The sequence below is a fragment of the Sinohyriopsis cumingii genome, chromosome 4 (assembly GCF_028554795.1).
Source record: "Sinohyriopsis cumingii isolate HCF-2022 chromosome 4, ASM2855479v2, whole genome shotgun sequence".
Lineage (NCBI taxonomy): Eukaryota > Metazoa > Mollusca > Bivalvia > Unionida > Unionidae > Sinohyriopsis > Sinohyriopsis cumingii.
Genome location: NC_142964.1, coordinates 117,629,207 through 117,656,709, shown reverse-complemented (window position 1 = coordinate 117,656,709; position 27,503 = coordinate 117,629,207). Strand labels below are relative to the sequence as shown.

Below are 27,503 nucleotides of genomic sequence, written 5' to 3'. Positions count from 1 at the left end.
ACCTTCATTTTTTGGTACATCAGAATGAAGGCATTTTTTGTTTGGCCCTATAGGGATGGCACAACACATGGCCCATCCTTCTACCAGCTGACAGTAATGGAAACTCCTACTGTAATGGCAAGTATTATGGTTTGATATTTCAGATTTCTTGAGGCCATCAGCCTCCCTTGTAACAGGTAAATTCCCTTCCTTGTAATGGGTAAATTTCCTCCCTTGTGACAGGTAAATTCAGGTAAATTTCCACCCTTGCAGTGGGTAAATTTAGGTAAATGCCTTCCCTTGTAACAGGTAAATTCAGGTAAATTCCCTTCCTTGTAATGGGTAATTCCCTTCCTTGTAACGGGTAAATTCAGGCAAATGTCCTCCCTTGTAATGGGTAAATTCAGGTAAATTCCCTCCCTTGTAATGTGTAAATTCAGGGAAATTTCCTCCCTTGTAACGGGTAAATTCAGGTAAATTCCCTCCCTTGTAACAGGTAAATTCTCTCCCTTGTAACGGGTAAATTCAGATAAATTCCCTCCCTTGTAATGGGTAAATTAAGGTAAATTCCCTCCCTTGTAACAAGTAAATTCAGCAAAGCAGTCGTAATAGGTAATGTACTATTACTTGTAAAATGTAGTTTGTTGTGGATGAAACTAACTTTAACTATGAAAAACATAACTTGCTACTATTGATAAGGTTTTCCCCCTACCACCCAGCTCTGATGCCGCATAATATAGATCGAAGTCAGAAGAGGATGGTATTCCATATACACCGCTCCCTCGATAACTCGCGCCCGGATAACTCGCGATCCCGCTTATAACGCGGTGTCCGTCTTGGCTCCCGATTTTTTCCAGAGAAAATGTATTTAAAATATCTTTAAAATATGCTGAACATGAAAAAAATTACGATAAGAATTGATAAATTAAACCTTGATACATTGCTCGTTTTATTATCGAAAATGGTGATTAATGCCCGTAAAAATATAATCCATATTTTGAAATTTGCAAGTTCTAGAGAAGAATTAATTTCAGAGATCTCGAAAACGCTTAATTACGCGTATTTGGACGCCAATTTTTGATCTGGGACGCAGAAAAGGCGGGAGTCCTCCGTACGCATGTAATAGGTGCGCGGGAAAATTCAAAGATTTGCCGGTCCTGTTTCAGCCACCTGCTTTGTGGGAAAATGTGTTGATCAGTTTACCGTGCTGATATTTACAATGACAGAATTCAGTGACTGAAAGACTCTTTGATGTACTGTTGCTATTTCATAAGAGTACATTAAAAAAAAAAAAAAGAACATGATGCAACAGCTAGGCGGCTAGTTCAAAGGCTTTGACTTGGCGGCCGAGTGAAAAAATATACTGATATTTAGTGATTTAATTCAGAGGCAGAAAGACCCAGTTTTAAAATCCTAGCGAGACCTCTGTTTAAAGATATCATATATTATGTAAGTTTTTAGGATAAATAGTTGTCATTATACTGTAAATAAACAGTCTGGTGAAATAGCGATCAATGAAAACTTCTGGTAAATGTTAACAGGTGGCAACAGAGAATGAAATAAACACCAATTAAACGACTTCCTGTGTGAAAGTCACGTTCTAATCCTTTAATTCCGTTTCAGTGTAAACATTATAATTACAACATAGTCTGTTCATTGAAAACATGAAAAGAGTCAATCGACCGTCACATCGAAACCCGTGAGTACTTCTGTGAGAACCTAATTACATGTACATGCCGGCTTTGTTTTGATCAACAACTTGGGGAAGTGTTTGTTGCATTAAAAAAAAAATCGATTACAAGAGACCTCGAGTGCTGGATTAAGCGTCTTGGAGCTGCCTTTGACGTAAAGCTAAACAGTAACAGAGACAACGACGACGATAGTGACTTCGAATGTTTCAGTGAACTGATGTCATTAATGCCGAGGCTGTTTGGGAGAAATTAGTACAGACTCATGGTCCTGAGATGGGCGTTTCTCTTGATGGAGGAGTGGATTTGTTCTGACAATGATTGCCCTACAGCCGCATACATGTCAGATGAAACTATAATTATTTCTATAGCGAACAAATTTGCAGCAGAAGACGATTCTAACTGGAATAACACAAGTGTTGAAAGTGATGCAGACACAGATGTTGCACCCCCACCCCTCTGCACAGGAAGCAAATATTTTGATATTGCCATAAGGTGGCTGGAGACCCAAAATGTTGACTACGTAAAGCTCATGCAGTTGAGAAATCTGGGGGATTTTGCTCGGCGGCAGAGAAACCAAGGAGTAACACACACAAAAAAAATTAACTGATTTTTTCAAAAAGTGAATTGATATTTGTCAAGCGCGGCACAAACGGCAAGTATTAACTTGTTCTAATTTACGTTGTTTTAAATTTGAGACCAATTAAATATGTTAGTACTGATTAACTCTTGTTTTTTTTTCCCCATTTTACTTCTATCGCATTCAAATCTATCTATCTATCTATCGTTCGATCGACACTGTTTCTCGAAAAGAGTCGATCTTTTGTGTAAAAAAAATTATAATTTGGCTCAAACAATAAAACTAGAATGTATACAATTCAACATAAAAATTAGTGACGTAGTACACAATGTGTGAAGTGGTACACATGTTCAGCGAACGGAAACCACGTGGAATAATGTTTTCGATGATCGCCTCAATATACTGTAATTTATCCTGAAATTTTTAATGTTGTCCTATGAGAAAATAATAAAGTACACCGTTATGAAGAGATATTTATTAACAGCTAATCTCAGAACGATTATAAAGTGAATATTCAACAGTATAATCTGCCTACCCCCCCCCCCATTTTTACGTTATGTCGTCAATCACTTTATTGGTTTTGGGCTTATTTTATAGGTCCCTCGATAACTCGCCCCTCGCTTATAGTGCGGTCGATGTTTCTGGACCCCGATGTGCGCGAGTTATCGAGGGAGTGGTGTATTGACTGTGACTACAGAGTCAGTCTACGATCATGTTCTTTTCAATTCTGGCCCTCCAATACTAATACTAAGAGTATCAGAGATGATTTCAATATTCAGAAATTAATTAAAATAAATGTAGTGAAAAAACAGCCTTCTCATAATTTCTAAAAAATTCCTTTTGGCCAGTAAACCATCAGTATCTTAATATTGCTCTTACTGTGTCCATTTGCGTCCCATGTCAGTATTTGTTATTTCCTGAAATTTGTGAAGGCAATTCTCATTTTGAGCAAGTAAAATACTTTTAATGCCACATTTTTTAATATGGAAAGGGTGTATTGTTATCCTTCACTGCCTATTCACCCATCCAGCCCTCTGTCGATTAATCCATCAGGTTAAGTGTTGCATTTAGGGGTGGGGCATGTAGGTGCCATAAGTATACTTCTAATTAGACATAGAATTAAGCAGAATTTTTGGGAGGTTTAAGTTCATGGTTTTCTATCATTTTGCTTGGTTTGAATAATATTTTAAGCTTGCTTTGGTTTTCTAATTGTTAAATATGTTTCCAGTGGTGGATTGTCTTGATGCATTTGTAGATAAAAGAACACTTCAACTTCCTGGGATGGGTTGGATTAATTTAAACTCATAACACTTGCTAACAAAGGTCATATAAGATGCCAGTGAATTGCTTGTCTTTTGAGTTGCCAATGAGATGCATAAAAGAATGCTTGTCATATGATCTGATAATACATTGTTTGTCATGTGAGCTGCAAGTAAAATGTTTTGTTTGTCATGTGAGCTGACAGTGAAATGTTTGTCTTGTGAGCTGCCAGTAAAATGTTTGTCGTGTGAAATGCCCAAAATATGTTTGTCATGTGATCTGATAATACAATGCTTGTCATGTGAGCTGGCAATAACATGTTTATCATGTGAGTTGCCAATAAAATGTATAGAACATTGCCACCTAACATAATTGTATATTCTTTAGACATGGGTTGTATGCATTTAGATTGCGTGTTGTTGATATTTTGTAGGCATGATACAAGCCATTATAGTGTAAGGAATATAGACCTATCATATCCATCCTTGGTGTTAGCTTGGCTAGAAAGCATATTGGGCAGCATTTTTTACTTGGAAAAACAATTTTGGTTTTCTTTTGTTTTCTTTTTTTTATATTTTTATCATAAATTCTTTCATTACAGTTTGACAGTCGAGAGAGGTGCTTTGCATTTGAGGTAGAACAGACTGATATTGTGGTGTCAGATCCCAAACCTGCCCTCATCAAGGTGTATGACTACTATGAAACCAGTAAGTTTGTATTTCAAATTAAGGATATCTGCTGGTTGTAAATTGACACTTAATGCACAGTTCAAGAAAACATAATTAACGTGACCTTACAATGCGGGTATCCTTTTTGGAGGGTTATCACACAGATGTGAGAAATAACATGTAAATTATGAAAGGTGTAACTCAGTTTTTAATATTTAATATTTTCATTTAAAATTACAGACATGTTATGGAATCAGTGTGATAAAAACGTGTATCAGTGTTATTTAAAATAATTATGAAGGATCAGCAGTTGTGGTACAAAACCACCTTGTCAGTAAAATCAGGGTACAAACATCTGGCTGGAATGATCATTGTCCATCCATTCTGTTTTTCTGTAGAATATATAACTGATTGTGTTTATTTTAATCTTTCTGTAGAATGTATAACTAGTTTGTTTATTTTTATCTTTTTGTTTAGACTGATTGCTTTCATTTTTCATTATAAACTGAAAGTGTCTCAACATTTTGCACTTTTTGTTACAATCGATGCTTTCATATGCAGTTTGTAGTTATTACACAAAATGCCCAATTTTTATAAAGGATGTGAACTTGTCATTTAATTGACTGGTTAGTCAGGTATCCTTTCAGATACATTTTGTAATCTGTGAGAGAGAAATCCTAGCTAAGAGACTCTTCATTCTTGGTTTCCAGATATCACACTGTGCCTCTTATCATTTATCTTTGATCATCGTGATAATTATTGGTGGTAACAATAGCCAGTAATGATCAAAGTGATGAAACCTAACATCAAAGAAATCACAGCACTAAGGATAGTTATATTATTTACCTCTTAGTGTGGGTTAGTTACTTTAGCTCTAAGTTGAATTCAATTTTTAAATAAGGATATGAATTATGTTATAATAAAGTAGCCTTAATGCGACCAAGTTGTTTGGCCAGTTAGCAGATGGTACTAATTATAGGTAAGTTTCATGGTATTAGAATTTGATGTGTAAATTGAAATTTATGTTTATTTTTTTTAAGAAAACCCATTATTAGGGCTGCACATTGAGATATGATGATGCAGAAATCCTATAGTGATCACTAGTAACCAGTAAAGCTCTGCAGCCCTTACACATATGTAATCAGATAGTATTTGTTAGGTGAATTACATATTACAGATACACAAGTCTTTTTGAAGGTATCGTCTTTTCAGTCCAATTTTTTTATGGAGTTACTACCCTTCTCCATCAGTATTACATTTCTGTTATAGTTCCGGAATCATTTAATGTATTTTGATGCAGTTTTGAGTGTGCACTGTCCGACTGACCCCAAATGTGCCTTTTATGGGTTTTGTCTTGTCAACTCCATTTTGGATGCATTTGTGGCCTGTGACCTTCATATCATCACATGGGTCATTACTTGTATCCAGTATTACTTAGTAACCCTTACACATAATTCGATGCCGTATGTGAAATGCTTATTACATACAGATGTGCCTTTTAAAGGTTTTATATTTTATGGTCCAATTTTCATGGAGCTAATACGCAATTTCCATCAATATAACATCTCCACTACAGTAGATCTTTATAAACAGCATAGCTCAGAAACTGTTGAACTGTTCCATTACAATTTTGTGTGTACAGTAGTTTCCAGAACTATGGGCTCCATTTTGAACAGAGTTATGGCCCTTTACAATTAAAATCATATATTCACATGAAATGTTATTTGTAACCAGCATAGCTCGGGAACCATTCAACATGTTCAGTTACAATTTGGTATGTACATTGTCTCAAAGACCTAGATGTGCCTTTTATGTGATATATCATGTCATTGCCATTTTGAATAGAGTTATTAACCTTGACAAATAACTTGATATCTTCACATGTGATATTGCTTGTTACAAGCAAAGATCTGCACCTCTTAAACATCTTACACATAATAGGATGCCATTTGCCAAAGGTTTCATCTTTCAGCTCCAATTTTGCTAGAGTTATTGCCCAATACATGTCTCATATTCACTAGAGCAGCTGCAACACAAGGGAATGTTTTTAAACCTTCACATTAGCCTTCAAGTCTTCCTGTATCCTCCACAAGCATTTGATTGTAGGAAAATATTTGCAGTAAATATACAAATTGTTGGTGCATTTTGCTTTACAGGTGATGCTCAATTTATGCCATATACACATTCCTGAGGTTATATCACCAATTGAAAGTAAGGTAAATGTATATACATGAACTGTACACAAGTCATACCACATGGCAACAATGATGGCATAATAACAAGCACAGTGATGCAAATTGAATGTTATTTCTGGATTAAAAATGGCATTCAGATGAAAGCATATAAATGTGATTGGCATAAAAGTCAGTGTTTAAACCATGTGGCTTCAGTTAAACTTTTTACTTTGCAGAAGATTCTGTCATGATCCTGTACGACATAAAGACTACCTGTGGAACAAAGGAGGAACTCCCATTCCCCAAGCCATCGGAACCATACAACCCATTGATTGATGACTTTGTGCAAAGGAGACTGCCTATGGGAAGATGTATGTCAAATTTGAGTTTTATCATTTTTTTATGTCAGAATTTGACTTAGTTATTGTCTCTGTAAAATTTCTACTCCCATCTTTATTTGTTTCATTATAATTTTTTGCCTTTTTACATCAGTTACAACTCCCACTCTACTGAAAGATTTCTGTTTAGATTTATTTACTGAGAAAATGGATGGATAGTGTGTTATACCTTGCCTGTTGTTTAGCAACAAACACAGAACAACAAAAGTGAGGCCTTAAGTCTAATGTTTAAGCTGATGTAAAAAGGCAAAATCATAATTTGGCAGCAATTTTGGGTGAAATTCTCCAAGAAAGATAGAAATTATTGATAACCTTGACATTGTGAGGAATGCAGTATGGAGGTGAAGTTTGCAGGTGTGACAATGAACATGACTGCCCTTGTTTGTTGCTGACATCATCCTTCCAAATTGGGCAGAGTTGAGAAGATGCAAATTAGTTTATCTTGTGTAGATCCGACTTGCCCACAGGTAAGGATCTTTTCTAATCATTCTTCTCTTCAAGAGACTAGAATGAGATTAAATATTAAATCTGGTTTTAAATGAAATTAAATATGAAATTTTGATGAGGAATAAATTAATTGAAATATTGATTTCTTCCTGACTCTTTAATATTGTTTTCTACTTTCTGTGTATATTCCAGTATAATCCAATATGTATCACAATACTCTGACCTCTGTTGCAATGTGATGCAGTAAGAAATTCACGCAATGCTCATCCCTAATGGTCATGCCATAAAAATAAGTATTTATTATATATTTCATAAGATATTGAAATATATTGATGGGAGAAAAATTATATCTCCACAGTGTTGATACCAGCTTCATTGCTAGTTTCAATATTACTTTTGGAACTGCTTTTCTTCATTAAAAAATTAAAATAAAGCAATATAAAGTTGTTTTTGCCACTTATACTATCATCTCTTTAATTCCCATCATTATAAAATTTTTAGAATATTCTAACAAGACAGACTGCTTAATAAGAATAGCACAAGAGCTAACGTGTCCATCATAGATCTACATGTACTTTCCTAATCTTCTATTTATAGCAGCTGTATATGACCCATTTCCTAATGTTCTATTTATAGAAACTGTATATGACCCATTTCCAAGAAAGGAGACAGGTTTCTTTCATTTGAAATTTCGCCTCGCAATTTCATTATATTAATAATCAAGTTAGCTAGTTGACCAGTCTGTACTTTTCAAGAAAATGGTGCAAGATATTATGCAAAACAGACTTGTACAGTTTGACTTGGGCCTGAAAATTCTTAGAGCAGATGAATCTTTTGTAATTTCAAAACATTTCTGATCAGAAACAACTCTACACTGCTTTACAAAGTTGTGAAGAAGAATATGAGAGTGATACAATACAGTGTTCAGATTGGGCACTTCATCATGCTCATTGCAGAATTTGTTGACTTCATTCTGCAAAAGTTAGACATGTAGACTAATTAAAGCTAGTGTAGAACATAAATAATTTTTCAGTATCTTTTGTGTTTGTATTCTATTTCTAATCCACATGGATTTTGCCCATTTTGGCCAAGTATTTTGACCAGGTTATTAGTAAAAATAAATGTACATTTTTCATCCCATGTACTGTAATTATGGCATGTAGTATATAAGTTAGCCTAAACGAAGTAAGGGTGTTAAGTGTTTGTACTAGTAATGTATAGATACACTTTTATGCTCAGATTATGATTTTTTTCCCACTTGTATTAACAAAAATTACACTTATAACTCTTTTGGGATGGGCATGTTTGCATTTAGGAAATATATCTCATCTTGTGTATGTTATTTAAACCTGTATTTAGGCCCATATAGGTTTTCTTTTTCTCTCTTCATCCCATACTCTCTCTCTCTCTCTCTCACTCTTTTCCCTCTCCTATTAGGATGAGCAAATCCTAAAATCTGTCAGTACTGTAGATCTTCGAGTATACATTTATGTAATCAAACAATACCAAAAACAAATGCCAAGCAACAGAATGTAGGCTTCAGCTATTAACCTTTCTATAGTTTTTCACATGAATAATGCAAAATTGTCAGTAATTGAATGTACATGACATGTTGCTATGTGTTATTCTGTGTCACCCATACAGTATCATACCTCTTTCACTTTATGACATATGGTACACACTTGTAGGAAAATGTCTGGATTAAATATAGCAATAAAATTGTCTAAGTGGCAGTTTTAACTCTTGTCACAGTCATAATCATGTTTGAAAATGATGGAAAAATTGGGCATTGATGAGTGTTGATTGCAAATGAAATTGACTGGCAGTCAGAATTTGGCTGCAGCATTTGAATATTTCTACAGATGTGTCAGGAATACAGAAATAAACAAGATAAAGTACCAAACACTTGCGGGTAACTCGGTCATTATAATATTTTGTTAACAAATGTTACACTGTGAAATCGTTGGATATGACTGCTCTGTGATGTTTCAGCACTACAACAATATTTGCTGTATCAACCTGCAACAAACTCCCCTACGCTTAGTCAGATACTTAAAATAGGGAAGGGTGAATGTTAATTTGATAATCTCTCAAAGAACAAGGATGAATACACAAATAATATTACATTTAATGACATATAACACTAATAATGCACACATACCCACTCATTCCCACTAACACTGCCTCTCATGATGGGGGGGGCTTCTAGTGGAGTCACACACTCCTATCAATTCTGACTTTATTATATTCCCAAAATGCATAAATATGTGCATGATAACTCTTGCTTTCCATGCAGCATGGGTATCTTGCAGGAACACATGCTTTTCCTTAAAATCACAACATTTCTATTAATTAGTGAGTATATCCTGTAATCACTTTTGGTAACATGTTATGCTCACATTTTTAATTTGATGGGCTTTTGTGACACAATCCATATAAAAATTGTGTTAATAAAAGTAAAAATTTCTTTCATTTTGATATGAAAACATTCATTAATTTGACAAATATTCAGTTTTTAAAAAGTAGCTTCCTAAAATTAATCTAAAATTTCAGAACTTCATTTTATCTGTTTAGCATTGCATCCATTATTGTATTGGTAGCACATGCTTAGGGCACCAACCCAAAATGGGCACTAGAACTTATTAAAATTAATTGTTGATGACAAAATTGAATTAATTATATATGACAGTTTTGATCTGCATGTACGAGTACTTTGATTTTGAATGATAGCAACACTGGTATTTTCCCACCTTTTTAACTATAGTTTTTTTTTGTTGTTGTTGTTGAGTTTCACAATTTGTAGAAAGGAGCAGGGGAGCACTTTAATATTTTCAGAGCTTAGGGCCCACATGGCCTTAATCCAGCACTGAAAGTACTGAATCAAAAACATACTACTGTTTTTAATAAAGTCTATCTGTTTGATTAAGATTGTTGTGTTTAGGTCATTTATTTCCAGCTTTCATGTTCAATGAAAACATTCCAAGTTAAAATTTTCTTTGAAGTATTCTCCACCTGACCTGTTGATCTTTTATTGAGGGTGATGGTGCAGTATGGTGTTTAGTGCATGCAGGATTTTGATGATTTTTGCGCAAAAGAGATTAATGGTGTTGAGGGGAACATTATTTGATGATAAGCCCACGATGAATGTAAACCCAATGTCATTATGTGGAAAAAAAATTAAATTATGTAATGTGGAAATCTTTGATAATAAACCTACCACATTTTCACAAATGTATAAAAATTGACACTTCTTATTATGGAAAAAATTCTGTAGTCAGAATGAAACAGAAAACTGTTAAACATTCAGTATGTAACCAAAACTGAGTCCTAGTTCCAAATATTCCACTGACTTGTATCCTTTTATTGCTTGTTTTTAAAGTGTATTTGTAATTGATAATTTTGACATGTTTTTCAAGTGTATTGTAATTTATACTTTTTGACATGTCCTTAATGTATATGTAGGTGACATTACTACACATCTATTCCTTTTTGTAGTAAAATGAAATTATTTGAGACAAATGACTATTTTATGAATTTTAAACAGGCACTAAAGAAGGTGCTCAGAAATGTACCGTAATATAGGCCTCCATGATCAAAAAAAAAGATTGTATGTAATTAGTCCTAATGCTCAAATGTATCTTCATATTGCTTGTTTTAATTGCTGGATGTTTAAATATATGCCAAGCAAAATATTTATAATGAATCATAAAACAACATAGTTTATCATTTACATGGTCGATAACACTGAAGGTTCCATTTTTAATTTTTTCAGCTGAAGAGTCTGGAGTAGCACCAGGATCAATTATGGTATGTAAAGGAATGGTGATGATAAGAGCTGACATTAATAGCATTTGAAAAAATATTAAATTTGACATAAATCATACAAGAGAATGACTCACAAACAAACATACATACATTTGACATAAATCATACAAGAGAATGACTCACAAGAGAATATACATACATTTTTACATAAATAATTCAAGAGAATGACTCAAAAAAGAATATACATAAATTAGACATAAATCATACTAGAAAATGACTCACAAAAGAATATACATACATTTAATATAAATCATACAAGAGAATGACTCACAAAAGAATATACATACATTTGACATAAATCATATGAGAATGACTCACGAAAGAATTATACATACATTTGACATAAATCATACAAGAGAATGACTCTCTAAAGAATATATATAGTTGTTGTTGTTGTAGGGTTTAATGCCATTTTTCAGCACAAGATAGGTTATACATGGTGGCGAGTATAAATGGTGGAGGAGGAACCCTGGAAAGAACCACCAACCCACAAGAAGCTACTGGTAAGCTTTCTCACATAGCCACATTGTCCAAATCCAAGACTCACACCCATGCAACAGAGGAGAGATGGCTGTGATCCTAAACAGTGAACGCTTTTGACCACTCGGCCACTCTGGGCCCCAACAATATATATATACATTTGATATCAATCATACAAGAGAATGACTCTCAAAAGAATATACATACATTAGGGTCAAAGTGTCAGTATTAATTCACCTGCAGAGTTTGGAATCGGAAAGTAACTTGCATTAAAATGTGTTGATATTATTATAAAATAAAATGTTTTAAATATAGATTAAATGTAGCAACCATGAAAAATACTTGAATTTGATTGTCTGCCTTCAAAACTCTGAATTTAAAAAAATAAGGTTGGCTTAATTGTTGAAACTTCCTGGAATTTATTAACAAAGTCCTTGAATTTTTCCCAAAATTCCTTGAGTTTATATTAGAGAATACAAAACAATAACAAAACTGAATAAAATAAATCACTTTGAAAATTCATAATTGTTCTTATTTACATACTTCCCCCTTTCTAAAATAAATATTTAAAATTGGTTAAAATTGTGTAAATCAAATGACACATGGCATAGGTAGTTACCAGATGGTGTAGTGTCTGTTTGCACTATTGTTGTACTAATTTTATACCATTCTTCAGTATTCATGCCTATATATGCAGTGGTAAATAAAGTAACATACTGAGAACGTTCAGTTTCAATTAAAAAAAATGATCCTTTAAAAGTCATTGTGAAGGCCTTGAAAAACAACTTTCTTGAGATGTATGGACCATGATGGCCATAAAGTTTATCTCATCAGCACTGCAGTCACACACACACCCAAACTTGAATACTTCATGATAATTAAAAGAATAATGGTAATACTTATCAGTGTTCTGGTTTATAAAAGTAGGCAGCTGATAGAATTTGCTATTTATTGTTATGCTTTTGCTTTTTTTTTGTTTAAAAAATTTAATTTTCAGATATATCATGTGTGAAACTTGTCTCTTGTTTCTCCTAATTCCATACATTTTACAACCTATTAAAACCTGATAAAAACACTGATTGGTACAGAGTATTAGATTGTTAAACTTAAAATACTTGTGACTGTGAAGCATGCCTGATATTTACCTGACTAGTGGGTATTTGTACATACATGTATATGAGTAGTTAAGTGGGATACCCTAGGGACAATGGGACTTAGCATTAAAAAGACCCCTGGGACACTCTAGGGACAATGGAAATTTAACATGGAGAAAAATCGTGGGTCACTCTAGGGACAATGGGAATTTAACATAGAGTTTGGGACTGTCTAGGGACAATGGGAATTTAACATGGGACTAGAGTTTGGACTTGTCTAGGGACAAGGGGAATTGAACATGGGGGAATAAAGTGTAGGTCTATCTAGGGACTAGGGGAATTTAACATATGGAAATTGAACATGGTGGGTCTGTATAGCGTCAAGGGGAATTGAACATGGTGGGATTGTCTAGGGACAATGATGGTAGAGGGTCAAACACAACAGAGACAGAAACATACATACACTAGTACAAGCGTGAGATTTATATATAAAGCATTACCAAGACCTGAAATCTTGCTGGGGTGTTCAAAAATTTGCATAATTGTAATGATGCTATAAATAGCTATAATCAAGGAAATGCTCAACGACAAAATGGATGTGACTAAAAGTAACGCTAAAATGACGAAATTGTCCCAGAATTTAAAGGAAAATAAACATATCCCCGAAAATTAAGTTACAATGGTTTAGACTAAAATGGATAAAATTAGTAACTACTTACAATATCAACTTCTGTGACGATCGTGGATAAATACCTATGTATCGATAATCAGCTGAAATTCCTATGACATCCCACTATCTATTTATAGCTCCAACTTGTGGGTTTTTCCTTTGGAAAATCCCACTATCGTTTTATAGCCTCAGCTTGAGTGACGTTCCTGTTTATGAATTCTAGTATATATGTATAGCTACAAAATGTGGAAATCCCCAAGTCGATATTTATAGTCTCAAAATTTCCAGCGTCAGTGACGTCACTGTACTGAACACTAGGGGATAAATGGCAACAGTGTTGCAAGTGGCTGACCTGAATACGCGCTACTGTAGGTAGGTAGGTAGAGTGTATCTGATAGGGATAAAGTGAGTTTTATAGGGACAAACAGAGACCAATACACACACACACACACACAACATACACGCGCAGACTAACACACACAAACACACACACACACACACAGGGAAGAGGAAAAAACAAACCCCAAAATATACTAACCACACTCGGGAGGAAGAAAAAAAAACCAACCAAATATACGATCTACACAACGTACGCGAACAAACACACACACACACACACAACATACGCGCGCAGACTCACACACACACACACACAGAGGGAAGAGGGAAAAACAAACCCCAAATATACTATCCACACTCGGGAGGAAGAAAAATAAAACAACCAAATATACGATCTACACAACGTACGCGAACACACACACACACACACACACACACAACATACGTGCGCAGACTCACACACACACACACACAAACAGAGGGAAGAGGAAAAAACAAACCCCAAATATACTATCCACACTCGGGAGGAAGAAAAAAAAACAACCAAATATACGATCTACACAACGTACGCGAACACACACACACACACACACACACAGAGGGAAGAGGAAAAAACAAACCCCAAATATACTATCAACACAGAAGGGAGATAATACAAACCCCAAATAAACTATCCACACAAACGTACGCGAACGCATACAAACCCCAAATATACTATCAACACAGAAGGGAGATAATACAAACCCCAAATAAACTATCCGCACAAACGTACGCGAACGCATACAAACCCCAAATATACTATCAACACAGAAGGGAGATAATACAAACCCCAAATAAACTATCCACACAAACGTACGCGAACGCATACAAACCCCAAATATACTATCAACACAGAAGGAGATAATACAAACCCCAAATAAACTATCCACACAAATGTACGCGAACGCATACAAACCCAAAATATACTATCCACACAACGTCGCTCACGCATACAAACTCCAAATATGCTATCCACACTCGGGAGGAAGAAGAAAAAAACAACCAAATATACGATCTACACAACGTACACGAACAAACACACACACACACACAGAGGGAAGAGTCAAAAACAAACCCCAAATATACTATCAACACAGAAGGGAGATAATACAAACCCCAAATAAACTATCCACACAAACGTACGCGAACGCATACAAACCCCAAATATACTATTCACACAACGTCGCTAACGCATACAAACCCCAAATATGCTATCCACACTCGGGAGGAAGAAGAAAAAAACAACCAAATATACGATCTACACAACGTAAGCGAACAAACACACACACACACACGCACACACAGAGGGAAGAGGAAAAAACAAATCCCAAATATACTATCAACACAGAAGGGAGATAATACAAACCCCAAATAAACTATCCACGCAAACGTACGCGAAGGCATACAAACCCCAAATATACTATCAACACAGAAGGGAGATAATACAAACCCCAAATAAACTATCCACACAAACGTACGCGAACACATACAAACCCCAAATATACTATCAACACAGAAGGGAGATAAAACAAACCCCAAATAAACTATCCACACAAACGTACGCGAACGCATACAAACCCCAAATATACTATTCACACAACGTCGCTAACGCATACAAACCCCAAATATGCTATCCACACTCGGAAGGAAGAAGAAAAAAACAACCAAATATACGATCTACACGATGTACGCGAACAAACACACACACACGCACACACAGAGGGAAGAGGAAAAAACAAATCCCAAATATACTATCAACACAGAAGGGAGATAGTACAAACCCCAAATAAACTATCCACGCAAACGTACGCGAACGCATACAAACCCCAAATATACTATCAACACAGAAGGGAGATAATACAAACCCCAAATAAACTATCCACACAAACGTACGCGAACGCATACAAACCCCAAATATACTATCAACACAGAAGAGAGATAATACAAACCCCAAATAAACTATCCACACAAACGTACGCGAACACATACAAACCCCAAATATACTATCAACACAGAAGGGAGATAAAACAAACCCCAAATAAACTATCCACACAAACGTACGCGAACGCATACAAACCCCAAATATACTATTCACACAACGTCGCTAACGCATACAAACCCCAAATATGCTATCCACACTCGTGAGGAAGAAGAAAAAACAACCAAATATACGATCTACACAACGTACGCGAACAAACACACACACACACATACACACAGAAGGAAGAGGAAAAAACAAACCCCAAATATACTATCAACACAGAAGGGAGATAATACAAACCCCAAATAAACTATCCACACAAACGTACGCGAACGTATACAAACCCCAAATATACTATTCACACAACGTCGCTAACGCATACAAACCCCAAATATGCTATCCACACTCGGGAGGAAGAAGAAAAAAACAACCAAATATACGATCTACACAACGTATGCGAACAAACACACACACACACATAGAGGGAAGAGGCAAAAACAAACCCCAAATATACTATCAACACAGAAGGGAGATAATACAAACCCCAAATAAACTATCCACACAAACGTACGCGAACGCATACAAACCCGAAATATACTATCAACACAGAGTGAAGAAGAAAAAGTTTTTTGAAAGCACCTAAGCCCTCACCTGCAGTGACCAACTCTGCCAAACACCTACACCCCACTCCCCACTCCCAACACTACAAAACCCATTTAACCCGTTATTTTATGGCATCAGTGTGTGATTTAGGAAACATCAAGACACAAAATGATGGATGAATAGACTGACTATTGTTTACCGACTTGCATGCCTAAAGAGCGTGCGTGAAGGAAAACATCCTTCCATTTCAATTCTAACTAAAACATGATCCAGAGGGATAGAGAGAGGTGAAAGAGCACAATTTCATAAAGTGTGAGTAAAAACAAAACACGCCATCCTTATTATACAATGTCAAGACCAAGAGACACCTACGTTTTCTTTCTGGTCTATTCTCTTTTAGAAGGTAGTATGAAATTTCACATCAGGGCCAACGCATCGGCTCACATTGTCAATTTTTCCATTTCCATGTCTTTACTGGCACAAGTTCTTCATCATCTTCAATTTCTTCTTCTTCTGAATCCCTCTTCTCTGTTTCGTCTTGTTTTTGTTTCTTCTCTTTTCTCGTAGGGCACTCTGAATTCCAGTGTCCTTTCTCCTGACAACGATATTAGGTATCTTGACTTTTGTCTCTCTTTCTTAGACGAAGCAGGTATTCTGGAGACAAATACCCATTTACCTTTGCAGATATAGCAAACTTCATTAGCACTTACACACTTTCGTATGACTCTCATCAAATCAACGATCAAAAGAGTAAGTTTTGTTGCCACTTTCGCATGTGAATTATGCTTTCGTATGACTTTTAGCAAATATTTGACCAGCAGGTCGATCTGTGCTGACTCTTCCATCTTCTTGATCGTTTGAGAGTGGAATGAATACTCTGACGCTAAGACACTCTCCTTATATACAGGGACCTGCTGCGTATGAAACCTAGTCAAATGTAATTTTGCAATAAGATGAAACGATTTCATTGAGGAAGTAAAAAGCAATGATGTACCGTATCGCCTCATACAAAACCTGAAGTGTTAGTTCAAATCCGTGTCAGCGATTTCGAAGACGACATAACTGAGCTTTAATCAATGCTCGCCAATTATGCCACAAAACCACGAGTCCTGATTCACGCCAAAAGAAATTTCGTTCGGTCCATAAAAAATAGTATCATATCTGAGAAACGCAAAAAGGAACTTCCAGAAAACTGAGAAAGACGGCTTACACCTACAACGTAAATGTATGAGTTCAAGTAGTGCGTAAAACTTAGTCAAATTAAATTTTTATAGTCAAGACGAAACGATCTCTTTTCAAACAAGAAAGCAGACACCAAGCGACAATGGCGATCCGTGTCACACAACACTTTTCAAAATGTATATTATCAGAGGTTTGTTCTAGCGATCTGCACGGTTAAATTAAATGTTGATGTATTTTGCAATAAGACGGACACAATTTCCATGGGATCGCCCATGGTACGAATGTTCGTGCATTAGTTTAATTTTTAAAAATATTTTTTTTATATAAATCGCCTATAGGATAGACCCAGTAAAGCATGGCCATTCTCGTCACTGTCTGAAGTCAATTCGAAGCGAACGCGGTAAGAAAATAAGTATAGCCAATGAAATGGCTTACAACGGGTGATGCATTGTTTTGTTCTAGGACTGTGTGGCATAATAATCCCTATGTTCTTGCGTTGTTACCATTACAGTGCAGACAGACTGAAATGTGAACTTACAAGCCCTCTTTGTGTGTGTTGTACCATTTCCTCTTACCACATCAAAATACTGAGCGTCACAGTATTGGTTCGCGTTTTCAAACTGACCATTTTTTTTATATCTCACTTAAACATTTCGACATAAACACTCACACTCACATCGGTAGAGTCAGAACAGACGTGTTACAGTATTGAGGGGCATGTTATCTTTTCGTTTTCAAACTAATAAATTTGGGGCTTGTATGAAGTAAAGAACCGAAAGTACAGTGAAACTCAAGGATGATGACCCAATCTATCTGTCTATTGATGCGTGTATTTACTTAAGAAGAAATATGACCTCTAAAACACAAAGAGATACGGCAAGCATGATTAGATCAAACACAACGATGTTTTCCTTCACGCCCGTGTAATTTAAAGCTTCAATCCTCTTTGAAGACAAACTTGGTCTCCTTTTGTAGGGCTTGAAATAATAAAAGAAACTGAAAAATCTTAAGCACTTTGCTATAGATAATTTCATCAACAGACTAAACAACATAAATACCGTTACAACAATAGAAAGCCTTAAATCTTCTATCAAAAAGAAATGCATGAAAAAAATTAAAGATTAACGATAACTAACCAATGAAACCGAATTTAACAAAAGGCAATGACATGTGAAGAAATGCCTCTCACTTTGGAAAGGTAGGCGAATGTACTCTGTCATGCACCATCAACTTGAAAAAAATTATAAACAGAGAGAAACCTGAATTCAAAATTCAGTTGTTTCTTTTTCTTCAAAATTGTTTCGTTTCTTTTTTCTTTTTTTTGGAACAAATCTAAGCACTAATATAGAGTGGAAAAGGGAAAATGCACATACAAGCTTTGATATTTCTGAAAAAAGGAGGGGATATTCCTAACGTTCATAACCACCTATATATGCTTGGACTTGTCTGTGACTTATCCACAAAACAAGATGTACATATTTCTGGTCAAGCTGCAAGTGTGTGCGTGTTTTTGAAAATGGTAAAAATGGGATATACAATTTTATCGTGACACTTATAAAGTGAAGAGTCTGTGCAAGTGTCAAAAGCCAAAGTCATATAAGTTTTGTATTTTGTACGGCTTGTAAAGATTTCCACTTTAGAAAATGTGAAGTATCACAAGTTATTATCACAAACAGAAGTGGAACATAGGGGCTTGTAAGAAAGAAAATAACCCAGACAGTTGGTGTCATCAAGAGTGCTAGAGTGCTTCAAGTTCCCAAAAAAAATTTCAGGGCTACCCCATACTCTCGAAAAGAAATAACATTCCATTGCCTATGATAAGTTAGTCAGTTAGAAGAAAAAATACAGAAGTGAGTCTATCAGCACATGATTTCTTTATCTTGGTTAGAAAGTGTGACTCTAAGTTGTTCGTTTCCGTCGCTTATCAAAATTTTAAAAATAGTAATGTTCTGTAAAAAGTGAGTGAGACTTTCTTTCATGTCTGTGCGTTTTTTGTTTTTTTTTTGTTGGTGATAATATGGATAATGTAAGTTCGGGTACAACGAAATTTAAAGAATTAGGCCCAGAACTCGGTGTGGAGGGAAGAAATATACGCAACAGCAGCGGGAGCAAGAAATGCAGACCTAGCCAGTTAGCACTGAGGCATTCTGCGTTTGACAATGCCTTTGATGTCGTACACGTCGTCTTTTTTGGTGACACGACTTGATTTGAAATAAGTACGGGCTAGCGTTTTGGTGAGTACTTAACATCCATGGCTGTCTTGCTGAGCACCTTTTTCCTCCTTTACCACGCTCGGACAGAAAAATGAGTGTGTGGTGAGACAATTCCCACTCATGTTTAAAGCCTTTCAGTCAGGTTGTTAAGGACTAGTTAGTCCTACACCTGAGTGGCTAAATTTAAAAGTAGTCTGTGAGTACATAAAAGCCTGGGGGGATGAGGCTCTCTTTCCTTCCCCAGGAGTAATTAAAAATCACGCGGTGCGTTATTAAACCATTGATACATGCTCCATTAGAGCGAAAATCACTTTAATTCAAGTAAGCAAGCAAGCAAGTTCGGGTACCGTCTCTAGCACTCTTGATGACACCAACTGTCTGGGTTATTTTCTTTCTTACAAGCCCCTATGTTCCACTTCTGTTTGTGATAATAACTTGTGATACTTCACATTTTCTAAAGTGGAAATCTTTACAAGCTGTACAAAATACAAAACTTATATGACTTTGGCTTTTGACACTTGCACAGACTCTTCACTTTATAAGTGTCACGATAAAATTGTATATCCCATTTTTACCATTTTCAAAAACACGCACACACTTGCAGCTTGACCAGAAATATGTACATCTTGTTTTGTGGATAAGTCACAGACAAGTCCAAGCATATATAGGTGGTTATGAACGTTAGGAATATCCCCTCCTTTTTTCAGAAATATCAAAGCTTGTATGTGCATTTTCCCTTTTCCACTCTATATTAGTGCTTAGATTTGTTCCAAAAAAAAGAAAAAAGAAACGAAACAATTTTGAAGAAAAAGAAACAACTGAATTTTGAATTCAGGTTTCTCTCTGTTTATAATTTTTTTCAAGTTGATGGTGCATGACAGAGTACATTCGCCTACCTTTCCAAAGTGAGAGGCATTTCTTCACATGTCATTGCCTTTCGTTAAATTCGGTTTCATTGGTTAGTTATCGTTAATCTTTAATTTTTTTCATGCATTTCTTTTTGATAGAAGATTTAAGGCTTTCTATTGTTGTAACGGTATTTATGTTGTTTAGTCTGTTGATGAAATTATCTATAGCAAAGTGCTTAAGATTTTTCAGTTTCTTTTATTATTTCAAGCCCTACAAAAGGAGACCAAGTTTGTCTTCAAAGAGGATTGAAGCTTTAAATTACACGGGCGTGAAGGAAAACATCGTTGTGTTTGATCTAATCATGCTTGCCGTATCTCTTTGTGTTTTAGAGGTCATATTTCTTCTTAAGTAAATACACGCATCAATAGACAGATAGATTGGGTCATCATCCTTGAGTTTCACTGTACTTTCGGTTCTTTACTTCATACAAGCCCCAAATTTATTAGTTTGAAAACGAAAAGATAACATGCCCCTCAATACTGTAACACGTCTGTTCTGACTCTACCGATGTGAGTGTGAGTGTTTATGTCGAAATGTTTAAGTGAGATATAAAAAAAATGGTCAGTTTGAAAACGCGAACCAATACTGTGACGCTCAGTATTTTGATGTGGTAAGAGGAAATGGTACAACACACACAAAGAGGGCTTGTAAGTTCACATTTCAGTCTGTCTGCACTGTAATGGTAACAACGCAAGAACATAGGGATTATTATGCCACACAGTCCTAGAACAAAACAATGCATCACCCGTTGTAAGCCATTTCATTGGCTATACTTATTTTCTTACCGCGTTCGCTTCGAATTGACTTCAGACAGTGACGAGAATGGCCATGCTTTACTGGGTCTATCCTATAGGCGATTTATATAAAAAAAATATTTTTAAAAATTAAACTAATGCACGAACATTCGTACCATGGGCGATCCCATGGAAATTGTGTCCGTCTTATTGCAAAATACATCAACATTTAATTTAACCGTGCAGATCGCTAGAACAAACCTCTGATAATATACATTTTGAAAAGTGTTGTGTGACACGGATCGCCATTGTCGCTTGGTGTCTGCTTTCTTGTTTGAAAAGAGATCGTTTCGTCTTGACTATAAAAATTTAATTTGACTAAGTTTTACGCACTACTTGAACTCATACATTTACGTTGTAGGTGTAAGCCGTCTTTCTCAGTTTTCTGGAAGTTCCTTTTTGCGTTTCTCAGATATGATACTATTTTTTATGGACCGAACGAAATTTCTTTTGGCGTGAATCAGGACTCGTGGTTTTGTGGCATAATTGGCGAGCATTGATTAAAGCTCAGTTATGTCGTCTTCGAAATCGCTGACACGGATTTGAACTAACACTTCAGGTTTTGTGTGAGGCGATACGGTACATCATTGCTTTTTACTTCCTCAATGAAATCGTTTCATCTTATTGCAAAATTACATTTGACTAGGTTTCATACGCAGCAGGTCCCTGTATATAAGGAGAGTGTCTTAGCGTCAGAGTATTCATTCCACTCTCAAACGATCAAGAAGATGGAAGAGTCAGCACAGATCGACCTGCTGGTCAAATATTTGCTAAAAGTCATACGAAAGCATAATTCACATGCGAAAGTGGCAACAAAACTTACTCTTTTGATCGTTGATTTGATGAGAGTCATACGAAAGTGTGTAAGTGCTAATGAAGTTTGCTATATCTGCAAAGGTAAATGGGTATTTGTCTCCAGAATACCTGCTTCGTCTAAGAAAGAGAGACAAAAGTCAAGATACCTAATATCGTTGTCAGGAGAAAGGACACTGGAATTCAGAGTGCCCTACGAGAAAAGAGAAGAAACAAAAACAAGACGAAACAGAGAAGAGGGATTCAGAAGAAGAAGAAATTGAAGATGATGAAGAACTTGTGCCAGTAAAGACATGGAAATGGAAAAATTGACAATGTGAGCCGATGCGTTGGCCCTGATGTGAAATTTCATACTACCTTCTAAAAGAGAATAGACCAGAAAGAAAACGTAGGTGTCTCTTGGTCTTGACATTGTATAATAAGGATGGCGTGTTTTGTTTTTACTCACACTTTATGAAATTGTGCTCTTTCACCTCTCTCTATCCCTCTGGATCATGTTTTAGTTAGAATTGAAATGGAAGGATGTTTTCCTTCACGCACGCTCTTTAGGCATGCAAGTCGGTAAACAATAGTCAGTCTATTCATCCATCATTTTGTGTCTTGATGTTTCCTAAATCACACACTGATGCCATAAAATAACGGGTTAAATGGGTTTTGTAGTGTTGGGAGTGGGGAGTGGGGTGTAGGTGTTTGGCAGAGTTGGTCATTGCAGGTGAGGGCTTAGGTGCTTTCAAAAAACTTTTTCTTCTTCACTCTGTGTTGATAGTATATTTCGGGTTTGTATGCGTTCGCGTACGTTTGTGTGGATAGTTTATTTGGGGTTTGTATTATCTCCCTTCTGTGTTGATAGTATATTTCGGGTTTGTTTTTGCCTTTTCCCTCTATGTGTGTGTGTGTGTTTGTTCGCGTACGTTGTGTAGATCGTATATTTGGTTGTTTTTTTCTTCTTCCTCCCGAGTGTGGATAGCATATTTGGGGTTTGTATGCGTTAGCGACGTTGTGTGAATAGTATATTTGGGGTTTGTATGCGTTCGCGTACGTTTGTGTGGATAGTTTATTTGGGGTTTGTATTATCTCCCTTCTGTGTTGATAGTATATTTGGGGTTTGTTTTTGACTCTTCCCTCTGTGTGTGTGTGTGTGTTTGTTCGCGTACGTTGTGTAGATCGTATATTTGGTTGTTTTTTTCTTCTTCCTCCCGAGTGTGGATAGCATATTTGGAGTTTGTATGCGTGAGCGACGTTGTGTGGATAGTATATTTTGGGTTTGTATGCGTTCGCGTACATTTGTGTGGATAGTTTATTTGGGGTTTGTATTATCTCCTTCTGTGTTGATAGTATATTTGGGGTTTGTATGCGTTCGCGTACGTTTGTGTGGATAGTTTATTTGGGGTTTGTATTATCTCCCTTCTGTGTTGATAGTATATTTCGGGTTTGTATGCGTTCGCGTACGTTTGTGTGGATAGTTTATTTGGGGTTTGTATTATCTCCCTTCTGTCTTGATAGTATATTTGGGGTTTGTATGCGTTCGCGTACGTTTGTGTGGATAGTTTATTTGGGGTTTGTATTATCTCCCTTCTGTGTTGATAGTATATTTGGGGTTTGTTTTTTCCTCTTCCCTCTGTGTGTGTGTGTGTGTGTGTGTGTTCGCGTACGTTGTGTAGATCGTATATTTGGTTGTTTTTTTTTTCTTCCTCCCGAGTGTGGATAGTATATTTGGGGTTTGTTTTTTCCTCTTCCCTCTGTTTGTGTGTGTGTGTGTGTGAGTCTGCGCACGTATGTTGTGTGTGTGTGTGTGTGTTCGCGTACGTTGTGTAGATCGTATATTTGGTTGTTTTATTTTTCTTCCTCCCGAGTGTGGATAGTATATTTGGGGTTTGTTTTTCCCTCTTCCCTCTGTGTGTGTGTGTGTGTGTGTGTGTGTGAGTCTGCGCGCGTATGTTGTGTGTGTGTGTGTGTGTTTGTTTGCATACGTTGTGTAGATCGTATATTTGGTTGGTTTTTTTTTCTTCCTCCCGAGTGTGGTTAGTATATTTTGGGGTTTGTTTTTTCCTCTTCCCTGTGTGTGTGTGTGTGTTTGTGTGTGTGAGTCTGCGCGCGTATGTTGTGTGTGTGTGTGTGTGTGTATTGGTCTCTGTTTGTCCCTATAAAACTCACTTTATCCCTATCAGATACACTCTACCTACCTACCTACAGTAGCGCGTATTCAGGTCAGCCACTTGCAACACTGTTGCCATTTATCCCCTAGTGTTCAGTACAGTGACGTCACTGACGCTGGAAATTTTGAGACTATAAATATCGACTTGGGGATTTCCACATTTTGTAGCTATACATATATACTAGAATTCATAAACAGGATCGTCACTCAAGCTGAGGCTATAAAACGATAGTGGGATTTTCCAAAGGAAAAACCCACAAGTTGGAGCTATAAATAGATAGTGGGATGTCATAGGAATTTCAGCTGATTATCGATACATAGGTATTTATCCACGATCGTCACAGAAGTTGATATTGTAAGTAGTTACTAATTTTATCCATTTTAGTCTAAACCATTGTAACTTAATTTTCGGGGATATGTTTATTTTCCTTTAAATTCTGGGACAATTTCGTCATTTTAGCGTTACTTTTAGTCACATCCATTTTGTCGTTGAGCATTTCCTTGATTATAGCTATTTATAGCATCATTACAATTATGCAAATTTTTGAACACCCCAGCAAGATTTCAGGTCTTGGTAATGCTTTATATATAAATCTCACGCTTGTACTAGTGTATGTATGTTTCTGTCTCTGTTGTGTTTGACCCTCTACCATCATTGTCCCTAGACAATCCCACCATGTTCAATTTCCATATGTTAAATTCCCCTAGTCCCTAGATAGACCCACACTTTATTCCCCCATGTTCAATTCCCCTTGTCCCTAGACAAGTCCAAACTCTAGTCCCATGTTAAATTCCCATTGTCCCTAGACAGTCCCAAACTCTATGTTAAATTCCCATTGTCCCTAGAGTGACCCAGGGGTCTTTTTAATGCTAAGTCCCATTGTCCCTAGGGTATCCCACTTAACTACTTATATGTGCATATATTTGTGTGTGTTGAGGTAGTTTCTGTAATTTTGTGTGTATTTATGTGTCTTTCTATTGTTTGTGAGTGTAGGTGTGCAAGTTCCTGTCACTTTATGTGTTCCTATGTGTTTTTCTTTTGCTTGTTTGTGTATGTTTGTACAAGTTCGTGTAATTTTGTATGCATTTGTATGTATCTTTTGCAGTGCTTGTAATTTTATGTCTATTTATGTATGTATCATTTTCTTGCTTGCATTTTTATGTGTGACTAATTTTGTTGAAAACGAAAACATACATGCTCAGAAATTTCATGAAAAGCTGACATTAACAGTTTTTAGTGAAAAACTTTATTAATTTTTATATGATAAAAAAATTTCTTAATAATTTAAGAGTTTGTATCTTGTATTTTTTTCTTCAGATTTGTCCTAACTGTACCAGTGGGATTGAAGTAAACAGCAACGAGTTCAAGAAGATGGTGTGCCAGGCAGAAGCAGGTGAAATACAGATATTCATTATACTAGTAACATAGGTCATTTAGGGACATGGTATCATCTTTTTCAGTCATAGGTGTCATTTTTCTGAATTTTATTGCACATACCTTTAAATTGTGATTATTCAGTTTATTTTTCTGCTCATTGATGTCCATATTTCCTACAAGATCATTATAAATCCACCCCACAAAATAATGGAACAAAATCAGTGTTAAAGTAAGTGGACAATTTTAGACAAAGCCAGCTAAAAAGGTGTGATCCATTATAAACCAGATTGACTGTCATGCACAGTGATGTCACAATTTCATTCGTACCCACTTGCAAAGTCCTGCATACAAATTTGTTTATGTCAACATCAAGATAAAAATAAATGTATATGTTGATAGAGGCCCTTGGTCCCAGCTTGAACAAATCCTTTTTTTCTCGTAATTTATGTCAATAAGTTGCAAGTTCCAACCCATACTTTGTACTACCATTATTTGATGGTGCTGCCAGGCTTTAATGTTGCTGTTGCATTAACAATGGGCATTTGTTTGGTCCTCCAAAGTTTGCCTTTCATGGTGAATTCAGTAATGCATGTACCCATCATCATTGCAGGCCAGGTACAATCTTCAGTATAAATAATGCACCCTTCATCAAAGGAAGTCATTATCACAGAACAAAAATAAAAACGATGTGTGTTTACATGTTTTCCAATTGGATGTGACTGATACATCAATTTTCTAATGTGACCTACACTCGAATTCATGATTCTTTCATATGTATGTACAGTATTAAATGCTATATGGATTGTATTACAATGAGGTAGGACAGATGTAAGTTGTCTGTATACAAGTGTATTTCAGACTGGTTGATTTTCATTTAATCCATGTTTTCAAAGTGTAAATCCTACTGACTAATGATAGGTCACCCCTTACAGATGAATTTAACTTGGATGTGAAATTTTTAAAAAAAATATGTATTCCCCCTTCAAAAACACTTATCTCAACATCTGCTTATGCTGATAATATTACCTAAGGTTCAAGGATTTTGAGATAAATGGGTAGTACTGTACTACCTGGATCTGATAATGGTCAGAACTCTCATGCTCTTTTTTTGGTAAAACTCTTTTTGTATCAGATTTGAGAGAACAATTGATATTTAAGACCAGTAAAGATGCCTACATGCTGGCATACACTTTAGTACAGTAAAATGCTAACTTAGTAAATATACATCTGTCCCTGCCTACATGTTGACATATACTAAAGTCATTATTACAATAGTACAGTATACTGCTTACTATATACATATGTTCCTGCCTACATCTTGATATACTCTCTAGTACAGTATACTGCTTACTGTATACTTCTGTCCCGGGGCCCTGAGTGGTCTAAAGCGCTCTTCGTTACGGATCACTGCCATCTCACCTCTGTCTGCGGCGGTTCGAGTCTAAGATTCAGCCAATGTGGGCATGTGAGAAAGCTTGCCAGTAGCTTCTCGTGGGTCGGTGGTTCTTTCCGGGGTTTTCCAGGTTCTTCCTCCACCATTAATACTGGCCGCCATGTATAGCCTATCGTGCTGAAAAATGGCGTTAAACCCCACAACAACAACAACTTCTGTCCCTGCCCACATCTTGATATACACTATATTACAGTATACTGCTTTCTGTATACTTCTGTCCCTGCCCACATCTTGATATACACTATAATACAGCATGCAGCTTACTGTATACTTCTGTCCCTGCCCACATCTTGATATACACTATAGTACAGTATACTGCTTACTGTATACTTCTGTCCCTGCCCACATCTTGATATACACTGTAGTACAGTATACTGCTTA

General features: G+C 36.1%; 1 protein-coding gene across 3 annotated transcripts in view; it reads left to right on the top strand.

Annotated features, from left to right (window-relative positions):
• The window catches only part of LOC149801965 (alpha-1-macroglobulin-like), a 251,727-nt gene that overhangs the window by 208,198 nt on the left and 16,026 nt on the right, over positions 1 to 27,503 (top strand). For all 3 annotated transcript variants that reach the window (XR_016420765.1, XM_089956363.1, XM_089956364.1), the window contains 4 exons: positions 4,109 to 4,214; positions 6,586 to 6,720; positions 10,967 to 11,001; positions 25,610 to 25,685. Coding sequence is in view for 2 of the 3 variants with exons in the window: in XM_089956363.1 (XP_089812489.1) it covers positions 4,109 to 4,214; positions 6,586 to 6,720; positions 10,967 to 11,001; positions 25,610 to 25,685 (352 nt within the window). In the remaining variant the exon portion in view is untranslated. The remainder of the gene's footprint in view (positions 1 to 4,108; positions 4,215 to 6,585; positions 6,721 to 10,966; positions 11,002 to 25,609; positions 25,686 to 27,503) is intronic.